Source organism: Stenella coeruleoalba, assembly GCF_951394435.1.
Source record: "Stenella coeruleoalba genome assembly, chromosome: 2".
Taxonomy (NCBI): Eukaryota; Metazoa; Chordata; class Mammalia; order Artiodactyla; family Delphinidae; genus Stenella; species Stenella coeruleoalba.
In genome coordinates, this window is record NC_137147.1 from 76,938,612 (window position 1) to 76,962,015 (window position 23,404).

At 42.5% G+C, this 23,404-nt stretch overlaps 1 protein-coding gene across 1 annotated transcript in view; it reads right to left on the reverse strand.

Annotated features, from left to right (window-relative positions):
• RYR3 (ryanodine receptor 3) overlaps window positions 1-23,404 on the reverse strand; it is a 550,597-nt gene that overhangs the window by 350,177 nt on the left and 177,016 nt on the right. Inside the window, 1 exon segment of the mRNA XM_079909615.1 lies at window positions 10,310-10,429. Within this exon segment, the coding sequence (XP_079765741.1) occupies window positions 10,310-10,429 (120 nt within the window).

The window sequence follows — 23,404 nt, forward strand, 5'->3', positions numbered from 1 at the left end:
AGGACACCAGAGACGGGCAAGAAATGCTAAGGCTGCTGCTGCAGCCACCAGGAATCCTGTGTGCAAGCACAGGTCACTATCCACACCTCCGCACCTGGAAGCCTGTGCAGCCTGCCACTGCCAGGGTCCCATGATGCAGGGACAACTTCCCAGGGAGAACACACCGCGCACCTCAGGCTGTTGCCACCTCATGCTGGCTTCTACTGCCGCCGCAGGCTCGCCTCACATTCCAATTATGACTACCGTGCCCCTCCCTCCACCGAGCCTGAATGAGGCAGAGCCCCCTAATCAGCTGCTGCTTTAACCCCCTCCTGTCTGGGCAGGGAACAGATGCCTGAGGGCAACCTACATGCAGATATGGGACCAAAACCAAAGGCGAACCCCAGGAGCTGTGCAAAAAAAGAAGAGAAAGGGAAATTTCTCCATGCAGCCTCAGGAGCAGTGGATGAAATCCCCACAATCAACTTGATTTACCCTGCATCTGTGGAATACCTGAATAGACAACGAATTGTCCCAAAATTGAGCCAGTAGACATTGGGATCAACTGCAGACTGAAGGTTTGCTGTCTGAGACTAACTCGTTTCTGAGGCAGAAAGAACACTCTTTGACATAAATCACAGCAAGACCCTTTTTGACCCACCTCCTAGAGAAATGGAAATAAAAACAAAAATAAACAAACGGGACCTAATGAAACTTCAAAGCTTTTGCACAGCAAAGGAAACCATAAACAAGACGAAAAGACAACCCTCAGAATGGGAGAAAATATTTGCAAATGAAGCAACTGACAAAGGATTACTCTCCAAAATATACAACCAGCTCATGCGGCTCAATATCAAAAAAACAAACAACCCAATCCAAAAATGGGCAGAAGACCTAAATAGACATTTCTCCAGAGAAGATATACATATGGCCAAAAAAGACATGAAAGGATATTCAACATCACTAATCATTAGAGAAATGCAAATCAAAACTACAATGAGGTATCACCTCACACCAGTCAGAATGTCCGTTATCAAAAAATCTACAAACAATAAAGGTTGGTGAGGGTGTGGAGGAAAGTTAACCCTCTTGCACTGTTGATGGGAATGTAAATTGATACAGCCACTATGGAGAACAGTATGGAGGTTCCTTAAAAAACTAAAAAAAGAACTACCATATGACCCAGCAATCCCACTACTGGGCATATACCCTGAGAAAACCATAATTCAAAAAGAGTCATGTACCAAAATGTTCATTGCAGCTCTATTTACAATAGCCAGGAGATGGAAACAATCTAAGTGTCCGTCGACAGATAAATGGATAAAGAAGATGTGGCACATGTATACATTGGAATATTACTCAGCCATAAAAAGAAATGAAATTGAGTTATCTGTAGTGAGGTGCATGGACCTAGAGTCTGTCATACAGAGTGAAGTAAGTCAGAAAGAGAAAAACAAATACTGTATGCTAACACATATATATGGAATCTAAAAAAAAGAAATAAAGAACGTTTTGATGAACCTAGGGGCAGGACAGGAATAAAGAAGATGCAGATGTAGAGAATGGACTTGAGGACATGGGGAGGGAGAAATGTACTGGGACGAAGTGAGAGAGTAGCATTGACATATATACTCTACCAAATGTAAAACAGATAGCTAGTGGGAAGCAGCCGCATAGCACAGGGAGATCAGCTCGGTGCTTTGTGACCACCTAAAGGGGTGGGATAGGGATGGTGGGAGGGAGACGCAAGAGGGAGGGGATATGGAGATATATGTATACATATAGCTGATTCACTTTGTTATACAGTAAAAACTAACACAACATTGTAAAGCAATTATACTCCAATAAAGATATTAAATAAAAAGAAAAAAAGAAAGATAAGTAATGGGGACTTCCCTGGTGGTGCAGTGGTTACGAATCTGCCTGCCAACGCAGGGGACACGGGTTTGAGCCCTGGTCCAGGAAGATCCCACATGCTGCGGAGCAACTAAGCCCATGCGCCACAACTACTGAGCCTGCACTCCAGAGCCCACGAGCCACAACTACTGGCCCATGTGCCTAGAGCCCACGCTCCACAACAAGAGAAGCCACCACAATGAGAAGCAAGGAAGAGTAGCCCCTGCTCACTGCAACTAAAGAAAGCCCATGCGAAGCAACGAAGAAAAAAGGTAACAGCTGTCAAATTTCCAAACTTGATAAAAAAAGACAAACTCAACCAAGAGGTCCATAAAGTTCAGCAACATCTAGGCAGGATAAATAGAAGGAAAACCACCCTCAAATACAGCATTCAAACTGCTGAAAATCAAAGATAAAGAAAAAATTCTTAAAACCTTCCAAAGCAAAAGACTTATTTCATATAGAGAAATGATAAAATGATAGCTCATTTTTCATTAAAAAAAAATAAATGCAGGCCAAAGACAACACAACACCATCTTTAAAGTGCTGAAAGAAAAAAGTCAAACCAGGATTTTATAACCAGAGAAAATATCCTTCAAAAAACAGAGACAAAATAAAGATATTCTCAGTGAACAAAAAAAGCTGGGTGAGTTTGTCTCTGGCAGATCTTCACTATGAAAAAACGCTAAAGGATATTCTTCAGGCTGGAGGAAAATGTACCAGATGGAAATCTGGATCTAAAGGAAAACCTGAAGAGCACTAAAAATGTTACATACCTGGATATTATTTTTATAAAAACCATCTTTTTTCTTTTCTTAATTTCTTTAAAAGACAATCGACTCTTTGCAACAAAAATAATAAAGTATTGCACACTATATAACTTGTAGAAATAAAACACATGTCAATAGTGCACAAAGGATAAGGATAGTAATGTAATAGTAATTCACAGAAGATTGTGATAAGTTAAGGATTCATATTGTAATCCCCAAAGGAACTAGTGAAAAACAATACCAAGAAGTAGAGCTATAAAGCCAATAGAAGAGATAAAATGGGACATTTTTAAAAATATTTGATTTATTCTAAAGCAGGCAGAAAAGGAGAAACTGGGACAAAAACTAGGGTATATATACACACACAGAACAAATAGCAAGATAGTAGACTAAAACCCAATAGTATCAACTATTACAATAAATGTAAATGGACTGAACACTCCAATAAAACAGTAGAGATTATAGAATGGGGGGGAATCAACACTTAACTCTATGCTGTTTATAAGGAACATATTTTAAAAATAAAGATAAAAACAAGGTGAAAACAAAAAGATGGAAAAAGATATACCACACAAACAGTAAGCATTAGAAAGCTTACGGCTAGATTAGTATCAGTCAATGTATATTGTAAGACCAAGGATAAACAGTTACATTTGATAATGAGAAAAGGACCGATTCATCAGAGAACAAACAAAAATTCTAAATGTGCACACCTAAAACAGAGTTTTAAAATACACATAACAAAACTGACAGAACTAACGAAAGACACAGGCAAATCTTCAGTTTTTAACATCTCTCAGTAATTGACAGAATAAGTAGATACAATTTAGTAAGAATATTCATCTTGACATTCATAAAACACTACATTCAACAACTACAGAATGCAGCTTTTTTAAGTACATATGGAACATTCTTCAAGATATACCATATGCTGGGCTGAAAAACAAGTCCCAATAAATTGCAAAGGATTGAAATCATACAGAGTATGTTCTTTGACCATATTAAAATTAAATTAGAAATCAGGAACATAAAAATCTACATCCCACTAATTCATCTTACTTTTTAAAACCATTTGCTTATTGCTTAATCCTTTTTATCTAACTTACTCTCTCTGACTCTCCTTTATATGTCACTTTTAAGGTCACAAATGTCCTGCTGATCCTCAAATCCAGGCCTTTTAATTAATTAATTCAGTACATGGGTAACTTAACTGAATAAAGCAACAGTTCCTGAGGACCTAATGTGTGTCTGACCCTCTTCTGGGGATAATAAATGCTATTGCTTAAATAGCACTTTGGATGTGTCAGGCCCTATGTAAGTACTTTACAATTATAAACCATTGTTATTAAATCTTCATGATAATCCTATGAGATGGGAACATTTTTAAAGATGAAGAAACTGGGGCAAAGAGAGAGAAGTCATTTGAACCATGGTCATAAAGCTATTAGGCAGTGAAGCCAAAATTACCAGCCCAGAAATTCTAGCTCCACGGCTGTGTTTCTTAACTGCTATACTATATAAGCATAGTTTTTTTTTTTATGTTTCACTTTATTGTGATTTGCAAATATTGCTTTATTTTCAAATTGAAGGTCAGTGGCCACCCTATGTTGAGCAAATCTATCGGCACCATTTTCCCAACAACATTTGCTCACTTTGCATCTCTGCGTCACATTTTGGTAATTCTCACAATATTTCAAACTTTTTCATTATTATACTTGTAATGGTGAGCTGTGATCAGTGATCTTTGAATTACTACTACGACTGGCTGAAGGCTTAGATAACGGTTAGCATTTTTTTTTAGCAATATTTTTAAATTAAGTTATGTACATTGTTACTTTTGGACATAACGCTATTACACCCTTAATACACTACATTATAGTGTAAACATAACTTTTAAACTCACTGGGAAACCAAAAAAATTCGTGTGACTCACTTTATTGCGATATTTGCTTTATTGAAGTGGTCTGGACCCAAACCTGCAATATCTCTAAGGTATGCCTATATAGTCTTTGACTTTAGTGATCACAGAATGGTGGAGGGCAGGAGAAAAGACAAGTAAACCATCCTACTGCAATGCAATGGATGTTTTGATCACCCCTCCACTACCCCATTTACAATGTTTCTGTGCCTTATATCTCAATACTGAGGCACTTAGTAATCTGCCTTATCACCTCTTTATAAACTTACTTTCTAGGAAAAAATATGATAATCTTTATATTGTAAAAAATTAGCTATAAAAATTTTAATATTGCTTCATGTGTTGAGAGCATCTGCATTTTAATAGATTCTGTTTGATTTAGGCAAAATACATATTTCTAACTTTGGAATGTCAGGCATTCAGAGGACACATGAAGGAAGGTTGTGGGAGGCGTGTGGAGATCTGCCCAGGTATTCTTAAAATCTAACCACTTGAAGAAATATGGCTTCTTTATAATTAAATAAGTTAGAGTCATAATACTCTTTATTGATGAGCATTATAGAAATTAGACAGTGATTCGAGTTTGTAATGAATCATCTTCAGGAAGTCATCTAACTTTGTCTCAATTGTTCTATCTTTCTTTTTCTGTAAATGTGAATAATATTTGCTCCATAGGGTTGTAAAGATTAAATGAAAGAAAGTATGTAAGCACCGCGGCATATGATGCTTGATAACTGTTAAAAAACCAAAAAGATGTGTTAAGTTTCTTTATATTAATGTGTAAGTCTCTTTATATTGTAAGACAAGGAAATTTTTTGAAGTAAGTTTTATAATAGTTTGGCCTTTCATAAGATCTCAAGTCCATAGAGAATACTACACACTAAAGTAACAATCAGAAGTTCAAAAAAGGGTATACAATGTCAGGTTGAGCCTGTCTGTAAATTAGCATAGGCCTAGTTTTTTAGGAGTAAACAGTAAATCTTTCTGAGCTGAAGATAATAAAAGCAACAGAAAATAAGGGTTTTTTAGCCAAGAATTCTATCCTAATTCATGTCATTGACATAATGATGTTTGCACAATCGCAAATGTTTAATTCTGGGTCTTGAGAACCTATACAAGTTTTCAGAAACCAGAGCAGACTATTTTTCAGTTTTCAAAAGACGAGGTGAAAACAATAGGAATAAAATTTACCCTGAAAATGTTCAGTTTGAAAATTAGATATGAAACTGGATTTTTCACTTTGAATAAACCATGATCAGTAAGACACAATGTTCCCTGACAGAGGTAGAACTTTTTTCTGAGACACTAGAGCCCAAAGGCTTTAGATGTGACACTGGCTTTTGAAGGGTACTAGAGTAAGTTGTTTCACTTCATCAATCGCAGTTTCATTATCATTAAAATCAGTGAAACAAACAAACCTCAGTCTGTTGCAACTGATTTTAAACAAAAAGTTCCCATATTTTTCCTCCTTTTTGATGATCTACAATACAATTAAGGAAGGTGGAAGTCAGGATTTGGAAAGGTGTTGGGCTGCGGTAGTTACGTAATGGTCATCAGTGAAGACTCCTATGGGATAAGGCTTATGAAATTTTCTCTTTCGGCATGAGAATCTGACCTTCAGTTAATTGTCCAGTTTTGTTCTTGGGACAACTTGATAAAACTGATATGTTAATTATGTTACTAGGGAACATTACTTAGGGTAAAAATGATCCCTGATTGGTAGCCTGTCTCTGGACTGGAAAGACCACCAGTACCTCATGGAGAGTCCTATATTTGTGATTTCCCCAAGTACGATGACACTTGTAGTGGTGGTGGTCCTTCATGGGCATCTCAAAAGCTACGTCTATGGAGTTGTTACAAGATACACCGGCTCCTGGGGTCCATGAAGCTTTTAAGCCATGGCTTTTAAGCCATGACTCCACACCTGCCTGATGTGGACCTTGTCTCTTTGAACTTGAGCTGTCATTTGGGGTGGGGATTCGGAAGGCAGCCCCTGGATGGCTGCAAGGATTCCCGCAGGAGTGCCTAACACTTCCCAGCAGGCAAGCTGTGGTCCCTGTCCTACTGAGCAGACTGGGGTCTATCAGCATCTTATGAGTCTGGATGTGAAGTTGAACCAAAGACAACCCGCTTGTGGACACTGCAGATACATCATAGATGAGATATAATAAGAACCAGAGGAAAAGTAGTAAATTCCTGATTCCTGGGAACACATTTTCCACTTAAAAATGACAGTCAATAAACATTTGCTGCTACTGATAAAATAGAGAAGCAACACTTCCCCTCGATGTTTCCTGGTCTCTGGTTTTAACCCTGAGTCGTCCCTACAAAACAAAATACCTTTTAACTCCCCAAGCTGTGCTCATTAGAATGGAAAGCTGAATAAGGGTGCTTTCATGAACTAATATCTGCAGTTTAAGGGGCCTTCAGAGAAGGGTGGGCCATGACAAATAGGAATCAAAGTCACAAGAACTCTCCCAAGTGCTCAACAGTCTCCAGGTCTATAGCAAGTGTTCACATTCTTATACTTTTGCTTCTTATTCTTCTGCCCTCTCACTCCTTGCTTCAATATGACCTCTTTTTCTCAGGGCTCATATACTGAGAATCTCTTTTAAGTACCTTATCTCAACTGTTCTTTCTCTGAGGTCTTTCTTCTCCCTAGAGTTCATCTCAGTTTTCTCTCTCTGAGCCTCAACTAGCTTGAAATACCCTTGACTGGGAATGCCCAAGGTCACCATTTGGCTCTAGCCAGCTGATAAGAGTGACATTTGAGATCTGTGTCTCATGCCCAGTGCCAGCCTTGGGAATACACACGCCTTCTCACTTCATTGCATGGCTTATATTAGTTTCCAAAAGCCTAAGAATGGCACAGCTGGTTGTGAAATCTGATGGTAGAGAATTAGGAGAAGTATCTACTGAAAAGGGAGGGGACAGGCCAGAAGAGGTGTGTGCGATAGTTGGAGCTGGTTGTAGGAAAGCCTGAAGCCACAGAAAATGGGCTCATCTAGCAGGCTGCTCTCAGGAGTGGTGACGGGAAATTCTGAAGACCTACTCTATCCTTTCCAGGAACTTTACCCTGTTTTTCTGTAAGAAGCCCTCATGGGACATTTTCTTCATACTGTATATAAAAGAGAGACACTCACATGATAGTGGGTGTGCTAACTGTAACAACTGGTATCTCCTTTTAAGAAAGTAGTTTAATATTGTTTATCCTTCTGATATCATTAATTCTTCTCCGGGACATTACTCCAGGAAGCAACAGTAAACCAACAAAACCACATACATGATTTTTTTTTTTTAAATAACCACGAAGGCTACATAGCAACATGGAACTGGCTGAAACATGAAAGAAAAAAAGCGGAATGTCTGAATATCTACTATGAGTACAACTTTGAAAATATATGGGTATATGTGGACAAAGGCCAGAGTGCAAAACAAAAATGAAAACAGTTGTGACAAGGGAATACAGTTATAGATGACCCATTCTATTTTGTTTAAAAATTCTTCAGTCGTGTTATCTTGTTTTACATTTAAAATGAAAAATTAAAATAAGGACAATCACTTAGTCAAGCAGGGGTTAGGAAGGATTCGTCTTAACCCTAATGTATTTATGAGTGCTGTAGTTTATTATTTTTACACCTGTGAGATACAAAGAATTCTTAGATTATGATATACAGCTCTCTTTAATTTGTTTTAGGTAATCTGGTCTAGGTAAGAGTAAATCACAATAGCCAGTGGCTAAACAGAGTTTACAATGTGCTAGGTGGTTCACACGTATTCATTCGTTTAATCCTAATAACGACCTTATTAGGTAGGTCCTATTAAATTCCCACTAGGCAGAGGGGAAAACTAAGTTCAGAAAGGTGAGATACCTTGCTCAAGGCCCTGGCTTAGCTGGTGAGTGGTGGAGACAGGATTCCAACTCTTGCCAGTCCGGTTCCAGAGCTGTGCCCCAAACCAACGTCCTATGACCCACTCAGTGGATGACTAGAAAATGGTACCATGGGTTTCTAATTCAGGCCCATGCTCTTTCTACTGCAGGCTGCATCTTCTCCGGCAGGTGAGAAAGCTGAAAACAAGACTGAGCGACTTGCTCATGGTCACATGATGAGCTAATGGCTGAGAATTAACTGCTTGACTTATAAACTAATGAGCTTCCTATTATCCCGGACTGCTGGGAATGAAAAGAAAAAAACCTAGCTAAGAACAAAAGTAAATGAGAAAAGGCTTCAGGGAAATCAAGCCTAAGACCTTTAAAAAGATAAAAATCTTCCTTGTCTCTTTGCTCTGGCATTCATTTGAACGTGACCCTGTCCTACATGCCACTGACATACATATGTCTGTGCTTGTGGATCAGTGACCTACACGGGAGGGAGCAGGGTGAGGGAGAAGAGAGGGCTTCTGGGAGACACAGCCATCACGGTGCACATCTGCTGCGCTACGATGAGCACAGACTCTGCATGTGTGCCTGTGTTGTGTATGTTCACACGGAGAAATGACATATCAATCAGGTGGGCTCACTGGAAAATGTAACCATCTTCTGATTTAAAATTTAAAAAGATTCTGTAAGAAAAACTGAGCGTGGAGGGGTGATGGTTAATTGTGCGCCGACTTGGCTAGACTACAGTACTCGGTTATTTAATCAAACACCAATCTAGGTTTTGATGTGAAGGCATTTTGTAGATGTAATTAACATCTGCAATTAGTCGACTTTAAAGGGGATTACCCTTGATAATGTGGGTGGGCCTCCCCCAATCAGTTGAAAGCCTTAAGAATAAAAACTGAGGTTTCTTGGAGGAGGAAAAAAATCTGCCTTAAGACAGCATTAATTCCTGAGTTTCCAGTTGATCTGAACCTACTGATTTCAGACTTGCCAGCCTCCCTAATTGCATGATCCAGTTCCTTAAAATAAATCCATATATATCCATCCATCCATCCATCCATCCACCCATCCATCCATCCATCCATCCACCCATCCATCCACCCATCCATCCACCCACCCATCCACCCACCCATCCACCCACCCATCCATCCATCCATCCATCCATCCATCCACCCATCCACCCATCCATCCATCCACCCATCCATCCACCCACCTATCTAGAAAAACGGAGAGATCCTATTGGTTCTGTTTCTCTGGAAAACCCTGACTGATATAAAGGTCTTTCCAGGACTACAAAGTACTGTGAGAACACTGGGCACACAGATCCATCTGACATACAGTTCAGGAAAAGCAGAAAGCAACTGAAAATGCAGGAAACCAAGTTTGGCTGAGGAGAGATGATGTTACATGCCACCGCGCAGGTGGGAACCAGAGCAAACATTCCTCTCTGCCCCCAGGGCACAGCAGGCAGTTACAACAATCTCAGCACAGTCACAGCTGAAAGTGATGAGCTTGCTGTGCAACACAGGTCCAAGGATATGAGTCCCTGTAGCAATAAAACGATAGCTGGGAGTACAGAACACGCACTCAGATTTCTAGGAATTAACAACAAGGAAGGTGCGCTGGAGGTACTAAAAGAACCTCCTCCATGAAGACTGACAATGACCTCAAGGCATCCTCCGTGTCCTGCTGAACACTGAAAGACAGTGTTCTGATCTGCTTCCCATTTTAAAAATAAATGTGTCCTTTCAGATTTCTTCCTCACCATCCTTATCACCCTCACCACCATATCCCAGCAGTCCCATCCCCCAGACGACTTTGGGGTGCCAAACGGGAAGGTGCAGGGCAGACAGTCAACCTCACCTTGGCTTCTGAAGTGGGTTCCAAGAAGCACAGGCGATTCCCAAGTCCCTCAGCTGCCAGGCAGAACTTCCTCTGTTCCTTGTGAATGTTGGCGATGCACTGGAGGACCACTTCATCTTCCTGCCAGGGGAACAGAGACCCATGTGAGCAGGGAGGGGGCTACATCCCCACGCAGAGCCAAGCCCCCAGGGCACCTCGCTGTGCCTTTACCAGGTGCACTGAGGGGCACATGTCTTTGATTATTAGATAAAGGAGACTTCGTTCTTCTCGTGGCACCACCGAGCTCCTCCCTTGAGTTAGGACTCTCCTCAAATCTGGGGTGGCGTCAGAGAGAGCAAGTACATGGAACAGAGGTACTACTTAAATACACCGCGTGAGCCTCACTTGTGAAATGTACAAACTGCCCACCATCCAAGCCAGCAGTTGGTTTCAACACTTGAGTGAACATGAAAGTAAACCTAAGCGATCTCTCCAAAGAAACAATGAAACAATGAGGTGAGATGGAGGGAGACAGAGACAACAGCAGAGATCTGAAGGAGGTGGGAGTTGTGGAGGGAAAGTCCATTTTATGTCAGGGAGAGAAGAGACGTGTTTTGTCGGGGGGAGGGGGTGCATGCAGTGATAACGCACCTGCCGGAGGTGACAGAGGAGGCTGTGGAGAGAGGCAGCAGATGGGTGTCAGACATATGGGAAAGGAAGACAGAAAGAAACCTGGAGGAGCCAGGCTGGAAGGAGATGCTGAAGGCCAAGTAGGGGAGCCACTCTGGATTCCCAAGGAGGCATCAGTCTCAAAAGCAGCCCTCCTCCAACTGCAGACACCTTGTTTGAATGGCATTCCTCTGGTTGATGGTCCAGAAATGAGGCTGACCTCCGTTTACACTAATATGCTCACCTCGTGCTCAACCCTGCCTGAGGCGGAGAGGAAAACCTTCTCCTTACCAACCACTCCCTCCTTACTCCTCCCACCTGTCAGTCCACATGCTCTCTCTCGGCTACCGCCTGACTTTGGGTTGCAAACATCAAAAAGATTTCCAGGCATGGTGAAGTTAATGGACATATATACACTACAAAACATAAGGTAGATAGCTAGTGGGAAGCAGCCGCATAGCACAGGGATATCAGCTCGGTGCTTTGTGACAGCCTGGAGGGGTGGGATAGGGAGGGTGGGAGGGAGGGAGATGCAAGAGGGAAGAGATATGGGAACATATGTATAACTGATTCACTTTGTTATAAAGCAGAAACCAACACACCATTGTAAAGCAATTATACCCCAATAAAGATGTTAAAAAAAAAAAAAAAAAGGAGTAACCAGAGAAGCACCAGGTGAGCTTTCTCCTTAGCAATGGCTGTCCTTTTCCCCGTCTCACTCCCCTGTCCCCGGTGTTAGTGTCTGTCCTGGAGTATTGGAAAGGCATACTAAATGGGCACGGGTTTTCTTCACCTGTGTCTACAGCCTATGTGGTCATGTGGAAAAATGAAATCCTCTACTTGGTGGGAACATGAAGAGAGTCAATAGAACCAACCCCCAGAAAGATGGCTGTAGGTGCCCAGGGATTGGCTAGGGGCAGCAGGGAAACTCGAGAAGCCACAAACCACAGACATACGAGGTGCAGACTGAGGGAATTAAAAAAAGCTCCACACTTTCACTAGCACTGAAATGTCACTGTTCATCACTAAATTGAGTCAGTAATAAATTCAAGCCTCTGCGTCTAGTGAAGCCAGAATTCAGTCTTCGTTCGAACTGAGACAGAAGAAAACTCCAGAATACCACTATTCTCAACATGCGGGCTCAGGGAAATCTCTGACAAGGATGAAGTTTTTCCCCGGGGGGCAGTCTCCCCCAGATCCCACAGCAACCAGCGGTGACACCATCCTCCCTAAGAGGCACAGGCCGTGGGGGAGTACTCTGAGTTGATGGAAGAGTGCTACAAAACAGTGGCCGTGGGCGTTCAGTGGTCTGTACTGCAAGAGGCAGTCCTCATAACACATAATTTACCTGTCCAAAATGTCAAGAGGACCCCTGTTGAGAAATATCTAAATATCTCCCACCTACGCACCACTCCCCAGTGAAAACAGGAAAATCTGGAAATCACAGGAGTGGTTCTATGGACCAGACTTTTCACGAACTAGTGAAAGTCGACAGGGTTTTCTTTCCAATATGTGTCTTAGAGAATCTCTTTCCATGATCTCCTTTCCCATGCTCTTTCCACCCCAAAGTGCCCAAACCACCTTGCACTAGCTGCTGTGGGATCGTTGTCTTCTGAAATTGACCTGTGCTATAACTCACAACCTCACAACCTAGGCTGCCAATCAACTGATGAAATAAAAGAACTGCCCTGGGGACTTACCTGGTGGCGCAGTGGTTAAGAATCCACCTGGCCATGCAGGGGATACGGGTTCGAGCCCTGGTCTGGGAAGATCCCACATGCCGCAGAGCAACTAAGCCCGCGAGCCACAACGACTGAGTCCGCGAGCCACAATTACTGCAGCCCGCGTGCCTAGAGCCTGTGCTCCACCACAGAGAGAAGCCACTGCAATGATGAGTAGCCCCCGCTCGTCGCAACTAGAGAAAGCCCGCACACGGCAACGAAGACCCAACGCAGCCAAAAAGTAAATAAATAAATTTATTTAAAAAAAAAAGAATTGCCCTGGCTCAGCAACCACTTCCTAAAGAGCACCCATGTACAGGTGCTGTCCAAGTCAGCACCGTGGGGGACACAGGTGGTGCGGGACTCTGGGTCAAACGCACCCTTCTCCAAACACTTTCGCGTTTTTCCACATGCTGTCTGGAACCGTATGCTCCGTGCTGACCTGGCTACAGACGCCATCTGGCGTGGCAGCCCGTACCTGCCTTCGCTCCAGACAGCAGCTATTATCTCCACAAACCTTCAATAGACAGACATCTGGATCCTTGGAGCGCCTGACCCGGAAATCTCTGCACCAGTTGGAATCATAAGATGAGTTCATTTAACCCATCTCATGAATTCTCTCACTCCCTAGTGAAACACAGAACACAAGTCCCCCCCAGTTACCAGCCCTATCTAGTTTATTGATCCCTGTACTGATGTATACTTTCTCCCCTCTTGTTATCTCACTTCCTTTCTCCCTTTGATTTAAAGCAAACCTGGGAATTTCCAGATAATTCCATTTCCAAGGAAGCCCCTTTAATTGAAGGTTGGAACTTCTTCCACATTTGTTATCTCCTCTCCCCAGAAGCTCACGCTCTCCTCACACCCAGTGCCAACTCAGATCATTCCTCTTCTACTCAGGTACAAACACTCTTCTAGTCTGAGACACATGATAGCCAATCTCCACATTTCTCTGGCAATCTATCAACAGACTAGTTATTTCTCCCACCACTTATCTGACTCTTAATGACAATCAGGAACTTTGATAAACATTTTTGTGTGATTTCACCACACAGGTACTGACTACCTTCCAAGGGCACAGAATTCTTCCAGGCTACCGTGGAGTACACCAGGTTTTATAAGAGGAGATCTGTTAATACTGTCATGATGGAGCTGATAGCTGAGAGCCCAGCCCACAGCCTTTCTCCACTCTGCTTCTGCCATCATCTCAAGTAGCTTCAAGGTTCATGTGGACAATCTATTCAAGAAGAACACCTAGACCTAATGACTGCCGCTCTGTTTTAGTAACACACTCTAATGAACATTCCCTGTCATAACCTAGAATGATTCCAATTCTAAAATCCAAAACTAGACTATCTCACTCTATAGATGCAATCTCCTCGCTTGCCTGCATTCTCATTCTCTTTCACTATTCTTGCTTTCCCCTTCATCGAGACGTCTAGTTCCAAGAGGGCACTGCCAGCTCCATTATTTCCACCACCCCAGCAAGGAAAATGATTGATTTTTTGATAGAGAAAACAACACAATTTTGAAGGTTTGGTCTACTATAAATTTATGGGTTTTTTTTCTGGTAATGCATTCTCAGCTTGTTTGAATCTTTATTCACTGGAAACAGACCATAAAATTTGTCCTTTTTTGTAGGACTTAATAGCAGATCCAACACGGTCAATATCAAATAATAATACCTTCCATCTGTAAGAGGGCACAATAATCAGTAATGGTGAGACCTTTCAGACCCAGCCTCTGTCGTTAAGGGTGAGGGGTATGAATCCCCTAGGTCCCTAGGAAATAATCTCTGTAAGGTCACATAAAGGTTTCTGGATTTCTACCAAGTAAGTCAAAAGGTCTCTGCCTGGCTTTTTTTTTTTTTAATAATTATTATTTATTTTATTTATTTATTTTTGGCTGCGTTGGGTCTTTGTTGCTGCGTGCGGGCTTTCTCTAGTTGCGGTGAGCGGGGGCTACTCTTCCTTGCGGTGCACGGGCTTCTCATTGCGGTGGCTTCTTTTGTTGCAGAGCACAGGCTCCAGGTGCCGGGCTTCAGGAGTTGTGGCTCATGGGCTCTGGAGCGCAGGCTCAGTAGTTGTGGCACACGGGCTTAGTTGCTCCGCAGCATGTGGGGTCTTCCCGGACCAGGGCTCGAACCCGTGTCCCCTGCATTGGCAGGCGGATTCTCAACCACTGCGCCACCAGGGAAGCCCTCTGTCTGGCTTTTAAAGCGTCCCTCCCCACCACTGTTGAGTTCTCCCCTTTACCTCTAACCTTATCTCTCCTCCATTCCTATTGCCTACTGCCTCCCAAATAAGTCTTGCTCAGCCTCCATGAAATGCTCCTTCTTGAAATCCCTCCATTCCTTCATTCGACTCTGTATTCTCCTAAGTTCTCCTACCTTTCCAATGGATCCTTCCCATGTTCCCTTTCTCCAGCTACCCCTAAATATAGGGATTGCCCAAGGATAGGTCTTTGTCATTTCCCCTTAGCAACCCCATCCATTCTTCAGGCTTCCAGTTTTATTCTGAGAAGTCGTTATGCCACCTGTACCTCCAACCTGAAGGCATCCCAAGGTCCCAAACCTCCACCTATTCCTAGGTTGATCCACGGACTTACCAACACCTCAAAGCAATATGTCCCAATGTATCAAAAGGCTTCCTTTTCCATCTACTCTTATTTTATGTTTCCTGTGTTTGTTCATGACACATCCAACCCCTCTGCAGCCCAGGCTCAGCATCGTCACCCCCTGTCTATCTATGAGCCCCCTCTCCCTCCTGTCTTACAGCAAATGGGCCAGAGGAAGGAGAGACTGGAGTTCTAGAGCCCAGGACAAGGCTATAACAACACCCAGAACATTCTTCCTCTGGTCTGTTCCTGGAGGCATAGCTCCTACCTTATCATTTTCCTGCTGAAAATCCACTATGAGTGTCTACACTATCCATAAAACAAATATAAATTTCTTGAACTAGCATATGAGGACCTTCACCTTCCAACTTATCTTCCCAAGTTCTTCCCTACAGACGTCCTTGGCCTTCTTTACCTCCACGCCCTTGCTCATGCTGTCTCTAATTCTAAAGCTGCCAGGATTTGCCCTATTTTTCCAAGTTCGTAGATTCCCTAGCCTCCCAAGCTTGGCTCAAATACCACATCCTTTATGAAGCCCAGGTCATGTCACCTCTCCTGCCGAACTTCCATAGCAATTATCACCCTACTCTTGCATTATGATTATTCACATGCATGTCTTATCCCCAGCTCCATGTTATATTTGGAAATGCCTCCCGTTGGCTAATCTCTGATTGTGTAACAGGCACTGTGCTTTATGCACCATAACCCATTTAAGCTTCACATCAACATTATGATGTAGGTACTATTGTAATCTCTATTTGACAAATGAGAAGCCCCTGTGCAGAGCAGTTAAGTAACTTGCCTAAGGTCTCATGGTGGCAAGGGGTAGAGCCTGGTATCCAGTCTAGGCTCCATATCCATGGTCTCTCTCAGCTCCTCTCGGTTGACTTTGTACCCCTTGAGGGCAGGATCCCCATCTGGTTCAAGTTTACACCTATCAGGATACTCACAAGCATGGCACCTTATACACATTATACACCCAGTTATAACTTATTGAATGGGCGTATTTTCACCTTGTAAGCCCAGTTATTTACAAACTCTGCTAGAGCAGAAAACTGCTTCCCCAGCCAAGCTGGGAACATAATGCGTTTGGTAAAATCACGTTGACTGATTGGGATACGGAATCCGATTAAAAGACGAGATTTCTCTACTCTCACGTAACAACAGTTAGTGTAGAAAGGGTCCCTGCTTCACTGGCGAGTCAGAACTGAGTAATCTCATCAAAAGAGAACAGACGTTGACATAACGAAGTAATAGGGAACAAGCAACGATGAGGCCTTAGAGTCCATTTCAAAATTTTCTAGTTTCTGTTGCTTAGCTGTTATTATTACTGATAATAATAACCAGTCACTCCATACCAGACACTCTGCTGAAATTTCCCGCCAGATTATTTAACACTCATATCAACACAACCGTTCTGAGAATGAGGAGACCAAAGCTCTAAGGAATTAGCCAATTTTAATGAATGACCATTTAATGAACAGCCATGATGTGCCACCACGTTCCAAAATCTCAGTTTAATCCTTACAACCACCCTTGGATGGGTACTAATATTCTCTCTATTTGTGGATAAAGCGGTCGAGGCATAGAGAGGTTAATTAATAACACCGCAGAGCATGCAAGTGACAGATTCTGACCTTGAACCTAGGATTTCATGAATCAGGAGCCTGTCCTCTTTACCATGGTGCCAAATTGGCTCTCGACTCCAAGAGACTGACCTTAGCAATAGGTCTGAAACTTGTCTTCCAGACTCTAAGGCCCATGGTGATGGTGTCGATAAAAATAGATATAGCCCAGCCCTCTCACGTGGCCATACGACTTATAAAGTAACCAAATCACAGAGCACAATGCCAGAGAGAACAGCCGGAGAACTAAAGAAGAAAACCAAACTTCCCTGTGTCCCATGACTATAACAATGGAAGGAGTGACCATCATCCCCAAACTTGTAGCAGAGGGGAGAAAAAGATTAAAATCCAAGGTATATCATATATCAGCATCCCTCCAAGCTATGTGGTTCACGAGCACCAGCTGCTCCTGTCATAGCTTGAGCCTGTGCTGGTGTTGACTGACTGTCCCTGAACAAGAATCTACAGCCTTCAGCTCTCTTTGCTGAGATTTCATATTATCACAGGTCGCCTCTGACAAAGTAAAGTTCTTTCTGTACTCTGCTAGCTAAAGAACTTTGAACTTGAAAATGAATGGGGTTTGCCTATTCTATCCCTACTGCTCCTTTCTTACCCCCTGCCTCCCAGCCCAAGGACTGGAGTGTCCGTTTTCGCCATCTCGGAGTTGATGGCCAGAGGCACCTTGGCTCTCCCTCTTCTCTCTGGGTCATTCGCAAAGGACTCTGGGACAAAACAAAATGGCTGACAGCCCTATTTGAGGTAGATCATCAGGCAGCAGATGACAGCCCCATAGTGAGCTGTGCACATCACTGGTACAGAGAAGCGTGGGAGCACGTGGGACAGAGTGCAGTCCAGCAGATTTCATGGTCCACGTTTAAGTGCAGATATGACTGCAGAGGACAATCCATAACCATTTATTGCTTTAAAAAGGAATATGTGGCCTAGCTACTCATCTTGAACATCAGGCACTATTTTGGGAACCGATACGGTTAGAGCTACCTGCTAAATATATACAGACATGGGTAACAGAGCTCATTCTAAGGCTTTACCCCAAAGCATCTCTTAAATGAAAAATAAGTGGGCTATTGGGATGATGAGACCATCCGCAGATGATTTCACAAGGATTAATGGCACTGGCGGTCTACTGGACATTCTAAGTATCAATCATTTTTAACTCTTTGCTTCCTTAGTGTCGAAGCTCCTTACGAGCGGGGGCCTCTCGTTTCCCCGTGATCCTCAGTGCCTGGCACTGCGTAGAAAAGCACAGATATTTGTGAATTTAATGAAAGAATCATATATTTTGAAAACAACTCATAATATTAACAAAATATTTATGTATAAAAATTGCACCGTAAAGAGACTTCTGTATTTTCTTACTTGCAGGGTCTAGAATGCCAACATGGACATCGTTGGGATATATAAAAGGCTCTATGATACGCTGTTCACTTCCACCATGGCCCTATGGGAGCTACAAATATTCTTAATCCCATTTAAAAAATTATGAAGCTAAAGGTGATGACTGAGGGAGGAGATTAACTCGCCTGACGTCCAGCTCTAGAGGCTGACATTATGTTGTGCCTCTAAGGATAACATTTCTAGGGGTTTGCTGTTGCTATTGTCTGTTTCGGTTTTAGTACGATTACACCTTTGGAACTCGTTGTTTTTCCAATCTGTCAAAACTTAGGAATGGCTCCTGTCTCTGGTTCCTTACTACTCATGGGTTGCTGCGAAATGCAATAAAATGGAAATGACAGGACCCCAAGAGACAAAGATGATATAGTTTATCGTTCCTCCCTTTTTGAAATACTTTCATCATTTGGTTCATAGGGTAGACTTTCTCTTGCTTTTTGCTCCTATTCACTAGCAGTTCCCTCTCCAGCTCCTTGGCTGGCCTAGCCTGTGTAATGCTGGAGCTGTGCTCCCAGACTATTCCTCAGAGTTCTTTTCTTTAACTGAACTCCCCTCCCTGGTCATCTCATTTGGTTTCATGGCTTTAAAAACCATATGTAGTCATTAATATTAATGACTCTCAAATTTGCATCACCAGCTTAAACTTCTCCTCTGAGCTCCAGACTTGTATCTCCAATTGCTTAATACGCCCAATTCCTAATCATCTCCCCTGTACGTTCCTCCTGTGATCTATCTCAGGACGTGGCAACTCCATTCTTTAGATGCTCAGGCAAAAGAAAAACCTTTAAGTCATACTGATTCCTCTTTTTTCTCACCTCACTTTCACACCAGCAACAAATCCCACCCATTCTACCTTCAAAATACATCTGATTGGACCATCTTGCATCCTCTTCACCACCACCACCTGGTCATGCCATCGCCTCTTGTCACCATTACTGCAATCACCTTTGCTTACTCCCCACTCGTATCTCTTTTCGACACAGTAGGCAGAGGAAGGCTTTTAACTGAGATCATGTCTCTCCACTACTCAAAACTCGCCAGGGGCTTTGTCTTACTCAGGAAAAAGGCAGAATTCTCACTGTGGCCTACGAGGTCCTAAAAATAGGTCTACCTGCCTGTGATCCCTCCTCTATCACTCTTTTTGCTTACTTAGTTTCAGCTGCACTGGCCTCCTTCTAGGAGCTCAAATTTTTGAAGCATGCTCCTCCCCGCAACCCTTTGCACTGGCTGTTCTCTTTGCCCAGAATGTTCTTCCCCAGATCCCTGCAGGGCTCCTTTCCTCACTTCTTTTAGGTGTCTGCTCAGTGTCAGTTTATCAGAGAGGCCTTCCCAGGCCTCTCTGATAATATAAAATTACAACCCCATTCCCACTCTGCGCTCCCCATTTTGCTTAATCTTCCTTCTTTCTGCACTAGCACTTACCGCCTAAGAACATGTGCTTGTTTGTTTCTTATCTCTTTCCTCCTTCATTAGAATGTAACCTCCATGAATACTGTTTTGCTCACCACTGTATCTCCAATGGCCTAAACAGTGCCTGGTACAGGTAGGCACTCCGCCACCAAATAAAAGACTAGTGGTTTTATTTCCTATTAAATACAGTGCCCTCCAAAACCGATGAATTCATCACACCCTTTTATTCCTTTACAGGAAGCGTCCAAACACTCCTCAGTTTCAGCTGGAGTTGCTTATGTTAAGGGCTGACAAACAAAGGAAGCAGCCCACAGCCTACAACCCTCTGGCCCTCTATGCTCCAGCAACCGAAAGAAGTGTCCTGTTTCCTCTTTAAAACGTTTCCCATTGCCGAGAAGGCTGAATTTGAAGTCTGATGATAAAATCGACTCGGCCTCCCCCATGGCTTGGACCCTTTGGAACTTGCAGAGAAGAAGGCAAAGAGGAAAGCCTTCCCTGAATTTATTAGGGAGATCCGCAGGCACTAGGGTTTCCATATGCAATTAAGTCCCTCTCAGATAGAACATGCTGCTATGCGACATGGAAGAATGCAGTGACCTATGACATCTTCTCCTAGATATAATGGTCAATGTATTTAAATTTTCGATTCTCACAGGATAGAAAAATAATGATCTAGTTGGTACCAAGGGAATTTCAGGCCCCACAGGAAGGGTTTTGCTTTGTTTTGTTTTAATAAAATTATTTGTAACTTGATATTTTGAATCCTTCTCCCCTACACCAGTGACCACACCTGGGAGCATACACACACCCCTTTGCTTTCTTTCTTCTTTAGGCACATCAGCCGGGATGAAGAGCGAGAGGGAAAAAGCTAGAACACTAAAACAAATCATGACGTTAGATGTCTAACCTAAGAGGGAGCAAGGGTCGATAATAGTTGTGGCAGGGAAGTCTCTGGATCTAACATTGCTCTGAAACTAATTTTAAAAAGGTGGGAATGTAAACTGATGCAGCCACTATGGAACAATATGGAGGTTCCTTAAAAAACTAAAAATAGAGCTACTGTATGATCCTTCAATCCCACTGCTGGGCATATATCCAGAGAAAACCATAATTCAAAAAGAGACATGCACCCCAATGTTCATAGCAGCACTATAGCTAAGACATGGAAGCAGCCTAAGTGTCCATCAACAGAGGAATGGATAAAGAAGATGTGATACATATATGCAATGGAATATTACTCAGCCATAAAAAAGAATGAAGTAATGCCACTGGAAGCAACAGGATGGACTTAGAGACTTTCATACTAAGTGAAGTAAGTCAGACAAAGACAAATATCATGTGATATCACTTATATGTGGAGTCTAAAAAAATGATACAAATGAACTTATTTACAAAACAGAAACAGACTCACAGACTTAGAAAACAAGCTTATGGTTACCAAAGTGAAAAGGGAGTGGGGAGGGATAAATTAGAAGTTTGGGATTAACATATACACACTACTATATATAAAATAGATAAACAACAAGGACCTACTGTATAGCACAGGGAACTCTATGCAATATTCTGTAATAACCTATATGAGAAAAGAATCTGAAAAAGAATAGATACATGTATAGGTATAAATGAATCACTTTGCTGTACACCTGAAACTAACACAACATTGTAAGTCAACTATACTCCAATATAAAATAAAAAATTTTTTTAATTTAAAAAAGAAAAAGGGGGTTTGACCAGCACACTTCAACTTCCCACGTTTGTATTGTAACAGCTGATGAGTTTGCGCACCTTCTCCATCTTGATACACCCTGAGCACCGTAACCCCAGAAAGACACAGAGCATCCGATTCTGATTCTACCAACAGCACTACTGAGAGACCTTGATGAATCGTGCAACGATACCTGCGTGTTTATGTGATCAGATCTATCCTTTAGGTCAATTTCCTTTGCTTTTGTCATTGGTTCTGGGATCTGTGGCTTCTGACTTGACGCATAATGCCTTCCCTAGGCCATGCAATTCACCCTTGACAGTCAACGCCTTTTAAGTCAAATCTTCTAACAATCCCTATGCTGGGGGGGGGGGGGAGTGGGTCACAGGACCATCTGTTTCTCTTTCTGGGACATAAACTAACTTTGGAGTTTCTCTCTACTAGCATAAGGCAGTGCCTCAGACAGGGAGCTGTCTGAAATTTTCCCCTTTAAGATCTGTAGAAAAAGCAAACAAAAAACTCAAGTATCCTACATGTAAGATACACTTGACTACTCTGTGTGTGTCCGTAATCACTCCAACTTACTGACAGATGTCGTATCTGAAAGCAAGAACAAAGCATCCAGCAATTTCCATACACAATCTAATAGCTAGGGAACACTGTTCCTTTTTTGAAAAGGATGCTTGATGAAGCCAACAGGTTACAATGGAATTTATGCGCCGACATTTAGATGGCTAAGTCTTTGAAAATAGATCACTTAAAGGCAAAAGAAGTGTTTTCATAGTTGAAGGATGCATAAAGCCCTATGAACTGTCCAGGACTAGTTTCTTTAAAAAGTTATCCATGTCTTCCAGCTTACATACAATCATTCAAGAAATATTTGTGTGCCTACTGATACACCAGATTCTGTTTCATGTCCTGGAGTGAAGTAGTGAACAAAGGCAAGGCGTCTGCCCTCCTGGAGCCCCCAATCTAAGTGGGTGACTATACCGCCGTATAGATTGGCTCAAATGGGCTTTCTGTGGTAGTGGTTTGCAGAGAGGATAATATAATTCAGGACCAGAGGAATTTGAGTAAGACAAAAGAACCCAGGAATATTTGAGATACTTCTCCCTCCCCTCCCTGACGCCTTTTCTGTCCAGGCTGAGCTCCTGTGTATGTGCTTCTATCAGAGAACTTACCCCTCTTGGATTTCTTATTGAAATCCCCTCTCACCAGATTTTTTTTTTCCTGCTTGGAAGGCAAGGATTACATCTGCTCATCTCCACCTTGTTTGTGTGGTATCCCTAACACCTACCACGTGGCCAACATGCCACAGATGCTTGTTGAATGAAAATCAGGAAGGTGAGAAGAAACAGTGGATCAGAACGGTTGGTCAAAGCAGAGTAAAAAGCTGTAGGCCACGAGGACCTGAAAGTCAGGAATCAAAACCAGACACTGTCGGGGATCATAAGACACACCTCATGAAGAGACGGAGGACCCATGAAAGCCAGGCCAAGCGGAGCCGAGCCTGTTCCTACGAACAGGGATTCACTCTGACACATCCTCCTGGGGCAGGACTCAGCGTTCAGTTCTCAGAGTCTAGTCTGGGGTTAAAAGTTGGCTCCTGTGTGCAACCATGTCCCATACTTGATGGTTTCAATTCAGTGAGGCTCTTCCTATCACAAATCAGCAAATACACGGTGCTGAGGGAAGGTGTGTGCTAGCAGGCGAATGAAATATAAGGAGAACCTACCAGGCACAGGTCGAAAAACTTCATAGTTTATAAAATTTCAAAAACCTCATCATGTTAGTCATCAGTATGCCTGTCCTATAGGTAAAGCCACTTGGGCATAGGTTCAGATGTGGTTAAGTAATGGCCTGGAGTCAGATAGCTATTGCTTTCGTTCATGCATTATTCATTAATTTATGAAGTATTTATTAATGCCTATTATACGCCATGCACTGCTAGGTCCTGAGA